This window comes from Diplotaxodon limnothrissa, linkage group LG3, assembly GCF_057381915.1.
Source record: "Diplotaxodon limnothrissa isolate DT_005_m linkage group LG3, D_limnothrissa_male_GT1.1, whole genome shotgun sequence".
Classification (NCBI taxonomy): domain Eukaryota; kingdom Metazoa; phylum Chordata; class Actinopteri; order Cichliformes; family Cichlidae; genus Diplotaxodon; species Diplotaxodon limnothrissa.
In genome coordinates, this window is record NC_140598.1 from 33485495 (window position 1) to 33495729 (window position 10235).

General features: G+C 40.6%; 1 protein-coding gene across 1 annotated transcript; it reads left to right on the forward strand.

Moving 5' to 3' along the window:
- Window positions 1–5113: 5113 nt before the first annotated feature.
- LOC146635469 (serine protease FAM111A-like) lies at window positions 5114–8613 on the forward strand. Its single transcript, XM_085350568.1, has 3 exons — window positions 5114–5143; window positions 6724–6771; window positions 6865–8613. The coding sequence occupies exons 1-3, from the start codon at window positions 5114–5116 to the stop codon at window positions 8611–8613; spliced, it is 1827 nt and encodes a 608-aa protein (XP_085206694.1).
- Window positions 8614–10235: the final 1622 nt, after the last annotated feature.

Sequence of the window (10235 nt, forward strand, 5' to 3'; positions counted from 1 at the left end):
CCCCAGATCGTGGGAGATTATCAGTGGTCTTGTATGTCTTCCATTTTCTGATGATTGCTCCCACAGTTGATTTTTTCACACCAAGCTGCTTGCCTGTAGATTCACTCTTCCCAGTCTGGTGCAGGTCTACAATACTTTTCCTGGTGTCCTTCGAGAGCTCTTTGGTCTTGGCCATGGCGGAGTTTGGAGTCTGACTGTTTGAGGCTGTGGACAGGTGTCTTTTATACAGATGATGAGTTCAAACAGGTGCCATTCATACAGGTAACGAGTGGGGGACAGAAAAGCTTCTTACAGAAGACGTTACAGGTCTGTGAGAGCCAGAGATTTTCCATGTTTGAGGTGACCAAAAACGTATTTGCCACCCTGATTTACGGATAAATTCTTTACAAATCCTACCATGTGAATTCATGGATTTATTTTTTCACATTCTGTCTCTCACGGTTGAAGTGTACCTCTGGTGCAAATTACTGACCTCTGTCACCATTTTAAGTGGGGGAACTTGCACAATTGGTGGCTGACTAAATACTTTTTTGCCCCACTGTATATATATATATATATATATATATATATATATATATATATATATATATATATATATATATATATATATATAAACACCCAGCACGCCCCTGCGGGCAGTTTATCCTTCAAGCTCGGGTCCTCTACCAGAGGCCTGGGAGCTTGAGGGTTAGCTGTTCCCAGGACTGCGCTCTTCTGGACAGAGATCTCCGATGTTGTTCCCGGGATCTGCCTATCTTGGGAGTCACTGCTCCTAGTGCTCCGAATACCACGGGGACCACCGTTACCTTCACCTTCCACATCCTCTCGAGCTCTTCTCTGAGCCCTTGGTATTTCTCCAGCTTCTCGGGTTCCTTCTTTCTGATGTTGCTGTCATTCGGAACCGCTACATCGATCACTACGGCTGCCTTCTTCTGTTTGTCTACCACCACTATGTCTGGTTTGTTAGCCTTTAACCCCAACAAAAACAAGCACATCAGATACCCTATTATTAATTTCAGGAGAAAATGCCTCCCAAATGAAAAAAAAGAATGTGGGGGACATCATGCGCTTTTTAGCAAGGCAAACTGTGAGTAAAATGCTAATAAAAGTGCTGTGTCCATCCTTCCCCATTTATAATATGGATATCTATCACTTGTCGCCAAAGATTTTGTTGTATGTGCGTTTGTGTGTGTGTGTGTGGTGGGTTTGTTGTTGTTGTTGTTGTTGTTGTTTTTAAATCAGGACAGCCCTGGTGGTAGCAGCATCAGTGCGAGCATGGAGCCACAGGGAGCTACACCCTCGTGGGTGACGTCTTATGTTGGTGTGAAAGGAGCTAATTGTTGAACTTTTAAAATAGTTACATTTTTAAGTTTCTAATATGTTTAATATTACAGCCACAGGTCTTTTGCACACATCTCTGTTTCACACTTCAATGAAAACAATGAACAACTTCCATGCATTAATAACAGAGTAATGACGAGCCAGTTAACTTGTGAATACACACTAAAACGTGCGACTCGGTCCGTGTTTCTGATTGATCGTGTCTTACCAGTGCTGATTGTTTGATGTGTACACGCTCATGGCTAGATTGAGAAACCCTGTTTTTATTCATGAAGTGTCATGTAATCACTTAGCTAACCTAACCTCCCTGCTGATGTTAGGCTAAACGAAGCCAGATAACCTGAGCAAGTTGAACTTGCGTCATAATAAAGTTTCTGACTTCACATTTTGAAAGATTTGAACACAATCATGTATGCTTTGCCTTTTCTGTTATTATTAATTATTATTATTGCTTGCCTAGCGCTGCTCAGTCACGTGACCGTACGTTAAAACGCAAGACGGGAGGGGGAGGAGCAAACTGCGCCTGCTCCCTGCAGTGACACATCAAAGCAGCGGCACTTACACAGACAGCCAGGTTGCCTCTTTGATGAAACCGCAGCAGTGCAATACAGGCGAGAAACAGAAACGAAAGTATTGATTTCATTACACTGGTAATGGTATTGATTAATATCAATACAAACTTTAAATATCAATTAATATTGTTGATATTTGGATTGTTCTGCCCACCACTGCAATCCACAGAAATAACGTCATAATCACACTCCCGCAATCGGTTGGATATGACACTCATTGCTCTAAAGTAGGAGTTATTGTGGTGCAATTTAGCCAGGACAGTTTTTTTAAACTATAGTTTTAAATGAAACAGTTTAATTATTAAATAGAAACATGTTAAACCACAAAAATGTATGTCACACTCACACTCCCGCCGTACGTTTCATACTGAGCAGACTTGTCTCTGTGATTCAATTGGGTTGAATTTGACAGATATGGGCGGGGTTATTTGCGGATTTGTTCCCGGTGAAGAGGCGCCAGTATTGACTGCTCTGACTCACTCCCGAAGCGGTCAGAGGACTGAGCGCTCGCCCAACTTTCGCTCTTATTCACCCGATCATCAACTTTAGGAGCTGCTGTCACGAAACGTTGTGGATCTTTGCTCCATTTCCCACGCGTGTTTGTGAAAGTCAGCGGCTCTCTCAGCCTGACCGGAGAAACATCTGGAAATATCTGGAGAAGTCGGACTGAAAGGTGAGTTTAACTTTCTCACCCGTGTTTGTATCTCAGAGGATATAGGCTAATTTACACCAGTGAAACCTGCTCAAAAACTGACCTAGATTAAATGGTGTGTGTGAAGCTGGATTTAAGAAATACGTGTGTCAGGGCAGGCGGGACGGACTCAGGCGCGGACTGACACAGTTAAACAGTTCTTTATTAAACAACACCGGAAGGCTCTATATACAGGTGGGGGAGGGTCCGCGCTCCAGGGGTCTAAACTCGCTCAGCTCCTCTCATTCCCCACGAGGGGAGTGAGACCCTAACCATCCTCACACACAAACTCCACGCCAAACTGCCAACACTCACGCTCAGGGGGTCCAAGGGTTCAGGATTCAGGACGGGTCCCTGAAATCTATTACATGGGGGATTAACTGCAGGTACGTGGGCCAAAGGCGGGAGCCCAACATGAGCTCCGCACAGGCATAGCGATGAGAGAGAGAAAGAGAGAGAGAGAGCGCGCCGGGACGATGACAACGTGATAGAATCCGGTAATTTTCATTTCAATTCAGTCTTTATTGACTGACTTTATGTCCATAGAAACAAGACAAAACACAACATATAAACCTTAATAAAAAAATTTATATATATAAAATATAAAACATTGTAAAAAATTTAAAACCATAATATTCATAAAATAGACGATTACTTAAAAGAAATCAATAAATGCCCAAAAACTTCAACCAGTGCTTCCTCAGACTGGATGAGTAGCGGGAACCACTCACTGTCGGATCTGAGAGTGCTAAAATGATACTGTTACTGGAGCCATTGAAACTTCATCCATCTGCAGAGAAAAAGCAGCTGCACACACCTCTAAATATGAACATTACATTTATTAAAGGTGCTTTAAAAGTCCAAACACCCACAGCTGCAAACATCTAACTGGCACTGCACCCTATCCTAAAAAGGATCCTCATTGCATCATTATATGCAACATGCAGCTCCTTCATGCTGCATTGTTTGTAGGATGACCACAAGGGGGCAGTACATAGCGCTGTGCAATACACTTTAAACAAAGCCACTTTAACTGTGCATCAACAAAAGCTGAGGCAGAAATCCAGTTCATTGAGTTTCAGAAACATGTCACTGAGGTATGCCACAAGGTTTCATAAGAAAGTTGTAACAGTTAAATTTGAAACTTCATCCATCTGCAGAGAAAAGTGGCTGTCACGCACCTTATCATTAAGGTGCTCCTCTTTGACATAGATATTTGCCTGCTGATTGTATTATTGGACAGAGGAATAGCCCATAGTTTGCTGGCTGCTGTGTCATCAATCATAGTGAAAACCATAGCCACAGCACAGGGAGTATTAATTCTTTGGCAGTTGTGCGGCTTTTGAGGCTGTGCCACTCAGTAGACAACTTTATAGGAGATGAGATGAGCATCTGCCGGCACAAATGCAGCTTTAGTAAAGAGACACTGTTCTTTGCTGAACCAAACCATTGAGACGTTAAAGAACAAAGTGCTTCCTGCAGCCTTTCTTTTGCATGCATCAGGCACACGCACGAAGGAAATGTGTTTCATACAGTTATTAGACCAGTCTTATCTTATCATGGCCCTGCTTCGTTCTGGTTGTAATTTTGGATTCTAAGATATTTAATGTACCATAATAATTCATAACAATTTATAGCTGTTGAGAATTTATTTTGCTTTTTATGCTTTTTGGCTAAATTACCCCCTTACAGACATACTGCCATATCTAATTTGTTACAAAATTTAATCAAATCCAACACAAAAATGAGTATGATGGACCATGTTTTGGTTTCCTAGAACAGGAAATGTTCCTGTTAGATGTTTTTAGGAAAAGAAAAAAAAAGTACTTCTTCTGGTGTAAGTCCTTCTAAGCAACCTTAGCTGCTGGGCTCTATGCTGATTAGTTCAGAGGCTCAAGAGTAAGAGTAAGCAGCACACACGTGACTTTTGGTGGGCAATTTGTTGCTACTTGTGTAGTGTATTTTTGAAAAGCAACAAAGCCTCAGTTTGGAGAAACTTAGAGAAACCCACAAGACATCCATGGTTAGTTGTATTTTGACATTTTCCAACTATTTGCTCATAATGTGTGCCAACAGGCATTTTCAGCATTTTCCTTTTCTGGATATTTTTTAGATATTAATTATTTATTTTTATCAGGATATCAACATCTGAACTTTTTCATCCCTCCCTGACGACTACAGTAAAAAACAGAGGTGTGTTTAGTTTCAATGTGAGTCTTCTGGACAACAAAACTGTTCGAAACACCACAGTTTTTTTCCGTCTTAAGAACAAACACTTGACATACTCTGCTTTTATGTTCACGATTGCAGGAGAAAATGCCTCCCAAATGATCAAAGAACACTGGAGATATTAGGGACTTTCTTTCCAAGCAAACGGTAAGTAAAAACTAATAATACTGCAATGTTATTGCTTCCCCATTTCTACTCTGTATTTATCAGCCAAATTAATTTATCTGTGCTTTTCTTTTTTTAACAGAACAGTCCCAGTGGCAGCAGCAGCAAAGCAAGCATGCAGTCAGAAGGACCTAAACCCCCTCAGGTGAGGTCTTATGTCAGTGTGAAAATAGCTGATTGAACAATAAACAAGCTCGTAGGTTCTTGACATGTTTAATATTTTATGTAATCATGAAATATGAACCTTTACATTTCTGACACTGTCAATGAAAACTGAATCTGTGTGAGCTTTATAGGGAGTTGAAGTATGATTGATGAGATATGCACATACCAGTGATTTGGTCTGAGGGCCACGTCATGCTTCACATCTCTGCAAGGGTCTGCTTCATATTATCCAACACTGTGTGCAACCCACAAATTGTGACAAAGGAAGGTCTTACAAGGAGATTCACCATTTTTCACACTTTTGTAATCAGAATACAAAATTTTAATACCAAATATTAAAAAAACATGACATAAAGGTATTTTTAAATAATCTACATTACAAACTAAAAAAAAACAAAGCAAGACAAAATACATTATTAGGTTAACCTTAAAAAACAGGACTTCAGCCAATATTATTACAAACACTAGAGTTCCACAGGGTTGTGTCCTCAGTCCCATCCTCTACACCCTGTACACCCATGACTGTGTCACCTCCAACAAAGATAACATCGTTTTGAAGTTCACGCCCGACACTGCAGTGATTGGCCGCATCACTGGAGGGGGCAAAGCAGCTTACAGGAGAGAGGTGGCCGGTCTGGTGTCATGGTGTGAGGACAACAACCTCACCCTCTACACTGACAAGACAAAGGAGATGATAGTGGACATGAGGAAGAAGAGGAGGCCTCACCAACCACTGTCTATCCGGGGACTTGAAGTGGAGAGGGTGAACAGCTTTAGGTACCTGGGCGTCTACATCTCTGAGGACCTGACCTGGACACTGAACACCACACAGCTGGTCAAGAAGGCTCAGCAGCGGCTGTATTTCCTGAGGAGGCTGAGGGAATTTGGTATGTCGGCCAAGATCCTCAGCAGGTTCTACAGCTGCACTGTGGAGACCACACTGACCAGCTGCATCACTGCATGGTATGGCAGCACTACTGCTATGGACCGCAAACGCCTGCAGAGAGTGATAACAACCGCGGAGAAGATCATCAGGAGTCCGCTGCTCTCTCTGCAGAGCATCTACAATCACAGAGTCCAGAGAAGAGCTGCCTCCATCCTCAAAGACCCCACATGCCCCAACACGGACTGTTCACACTTCTGCCCTCAGGACAAAGGTTTAGAAGTGTGAAATCCAGAACATCCAGACTCAACAACTCCTTCTTCCCCACTGTCATTGAACAGCTGACCTATTTTTGAACAGTAAAAATAATTTTTTGCACATCAGGTCATCCTGCATATTAAGCCAGCATATTACAGCCACAGGTCTTTTGCACCTCTGTTTCACAATTCAATATTTTGTCTCCTTTTCTGTCTTCATTTATTTATTTGCACTATTTGTATTTTTTCTGTTCTATTTCTATTGTATATATTAACCGGCATCTGAGGGTGGACAGCAAAGAAAGAATTTCATTGCATAGAGAAATGCTTTTTTTTTCTTTGGACACATGACAATAAACACTTTGAATCTTGAATAATTTGATATGTATTTATATATTTTAATATCTGTTATTTCTGCAGGGATTTACGCCAACTCGACCAAAGGAGGAAAATGACAGTGATTTCACTGTAAGTGTACCGTGTTACATTACATGACCAAAATACTGCTCTGCTTCTTTAGTACCACTGTGTTTCTAACCATCTCGCTCTAATTTTCTCTAGGTTCAACATTCCCATGATTTTACGGTGAAATTCAGTCAAGCTAGTTATGAATATACTGTTCAGTGTAATCAGCTTTGCACAGTGCTGGAAGCCATAAAATCAAATGAGAAATGCAATGAGAAGATTAAGTGTGCAGATGAGAACATTATCATTCAGCTAGGTAAAGAGGATAAGAAGTCAATTGTTGCAACACATTTCCCCTGTTCTTGCATTGATGATGGTGAGTGTCTGATCATATCATGTAGAGCAGAAAAAGTTGAAGGTAAAGTCCAACATTCCAAAATAGTGCATCCAAAAGGGCACTATTCTGTCTTCTATATAGACACAGTTGGTGGGCTACACACTAAAACAAAGGAACTTTTTAAAAATAATGATGTAAAACAGTTCAAGAACCTCTGTGTTTATGGAGAAAAGGGAATAACTGTGGCTGAGGCTCTGAAGAGAGACGGTCGCTTCATTGATGACCTTGGTAACTTTGAGCTGTCCAACAATCAGGATCCCAAACGCCTCACTGTATGCACACAAAAGGTAGAAATCCTACACCAGAAACAATTCAAGATACGCCTTCCAAAAGATAAAAAAGAAAACAATGGAAAGTCGCAAGAAAGCCCAACAAATAATTCTCAAAGTAATTGTGAAAGAAGATCAGGGTCAGAGATCGTCTATTTAGCACAACAGGAGGGAATCCGTGTAAAAACCGCAGTGAAAGAAACCAGCAGTGATGTTGATAGAAACAAGATTTATGAACTACTGCGTGAGCAGTTTCCAGATCTGAAACGATGGATGGAGAGTAGATTCCCTGGTGATTTGTATCAGGAAGCACTGAATCTCAGGAAGGAAAACTTTGGAAAGATCCAGCAGTCCTTCAGTGAAGTTCACAGAGTCAGGAAGCTGCTAGAACTGGGAAAGTCAGTTTGCAAAGTCATTGTTAAGGATGTTTCTATGGGAACAGGCTTTGTGCTGTTTGATACTTTCATCCTGACTAGCGCACATTTGTTTGATGGTTACGTTGAAGGAAAGGCGCTGCAGCAGGATGTAGAAGTGTTTGCTGTATTTGACTACGAGAAGTCTGAGCCAGAAACAAATTTCTACTACTTTAGAGCAGAGAATACATTCACTGACTTTGATGCTGATCTAGATTATGCAGTTCTGGAGCTCAACCCTGAAGGCTCAAAACCAAACCAGCAAACAAGAGCACAGAACATAAAGGTACCACCAGGGCTGCTCAGTGAGTTTGGACCACTGCCTGCCAATGGTGAAGCCTGCATCATTGGACACCCAGCAGGGGGGGTGAAAAAAATGGATCCTACATGTATCATTGAGACAGATAAGAGAGGGCAGGCTATTGATGAACATTTGTATCAGTACAAAAACCTGCTCATCATCAAAACAATCAGTGATTGGCTCAAAGAGCATGGCATTAATGACATATTGATAGGTGGATGTAAAGCAGGAAAGGTAGCGACCTACCACACTTTCATGTATCACGGTGCCTCTGGTTCTCCAGTGTTTGATGGACTTGGCAGAGTTTTTGGTTTGCACACTGCAGGTTATGTCTGTGATTCAGTCAACAGTGATGAGAGCGTCATTGAATATGCCATTCCTCTTCTTACTATATTTGAAAACTTTGTGGAAAATCTGAAGGAAAGTGAAAATGAGGAGCTGTTGAAGAAAGTTGAGAAGGCAGTAAAAAGAAACCCACACCTGAAAGAGATACTCAATGCTGAGGAGCCAATGGAAGTCAGTTAGGTATACAGATTAGGGCAAGTTGCAAACTATTTCTGATTTCAGAGATTCCTTTTTTTCTAATGCATTATTCTTCAAAGAATTGAACACATAAGATGTAACCTGAACCTGTGCCTCTGGGGACCTGTGGTATAAGGCACAGGAGGATTTGAAGCTTAGTGAAGTTACTGTAGCCCTATACTGAGAGAGATTACAGTCAAAGCTTATACTGCGGACATAACCTCATGCTGAGTAAAATAATTTATATAATAAGAAAACTTCTGACTTTGCGACTGAAAAACACAGATACTGTGTATTTACCCTTAAAGGCACACTACAATGATATAGAAGTGATGTTTTAAAACCAAGCTTGTAGCTGGCCTTAGTTTAATGTTTAGATTTTAGTAGAAGTTTCTACTTAGTGGGTGTGTAGCTGTCTGTTCAGATGTATTACCCAGGGTTTTTATTATGTCTGTTTTTTTGTTTTGTTTTATAACTACTGGTGGAATGAAAACCATCCTTTGAAAATCATGTTTTTTACCCCTTGTGTTTTAACATTGCTGTGTATGTTTAGTACAATGTAATACAAACCATATGCTGTTAACCTGTTTGTGACATGTTTAGTGTTGTCATTATGAACTATAATGTTTCTTTGTTTTAAACTTTCCTTCCTGTTGAAAAAGGAAATTTGTTTATTTCAAGTCAAGATTCTTTACACTATTCTTGAAAAACCCACACAGGAAAAGATTTTCTGTCAGACACATTTTTTGAGGCTTGGTGTACATGTCTTTTTGGCAAAACTTCCCAAAGATAAAACGTGTCATAGTGAGTAACACCAATCCTTTTCTCCTGTTATTATTTCAGTTCTGAATAAAAAAAAAAAAAATGCTAAACTCACCTTCATGTTAGAGTGGTTCAATTTTTCAAAACTGGTGGGAGAAACGTTTTGTTTCATCCAAGTGACTTCTTCGGTCTAGAGAGTATAAGAATATACTTATACAGTGGGGCAAAAAAGTATTTAGTCAGCCACCGATTGTGCAAGTTCCCCCACCTAAAATGATGACAGAGGTCAGTAATTTGCACCAGAGGTACACGTCAACTGTGAGAGACAGAATGTGAAAAAAAAATCCATGAATCCACATGGTAGGATTTGTAAAGAATTTATTCGTAAATCAGGGTGGCAAATAAGTATTTGGTCAATAACAAAAATACAACTCAATACTTTGTAACATAACCTTTGTTGGCAATAAAAGAGGTCAAACGTTTACTATAGGTCTTTACCAGGGGCCTGTTCTTCGTACCTCGCTAAGTAAGTTAGCTGGATTAGATTGTTGACGATTTTGCGTGATCCTGGATCGTTCGGTTCCCCGAAGCTCATCCGGGACTTGCTGTCATAGCAACAGAGCCGTAAGCGTAAACCTGCTGGGGAGCAGGTTTACTTTATGTAAACAGGATTAGATCGCGGCCACGCAGGTATGTCCGCTTCATTTATACGAAAGCAACAGCGATATTCCACCACTGTTTCACCATAAATAAATAACATCAATGTAACTAAAGACAGTGCAGCACCTGATCCATTTATTGATTTCACACAGGTCATTTCCTAAAAAAGGGAAATGTACTATTAACATTCTATTACATGTATG

Bases quoted from the DNA above. Each gene is read 5' to 3' on its own strand.
- LOC146635469 (XM_085350568.1), top strand. From the start codon at position 5,114: ATGCAGTCAGAAGGACCTAAACCCCCTCAG. The intron at 5,144-6,723 runs GTGAGGTCTTAT...TTATTTCTGCAG, and splicing joins AAGGACCTAAACCCCCTCAG to GGATTTACGCCAACTCGACC. The intron at 6,772-6,864 runs GTAAGTGTACCG...AATTTTCTCTAG, and splicing joins AAAATGACAGTGATTTCACT to GTTCAACATTCCCATGATTT.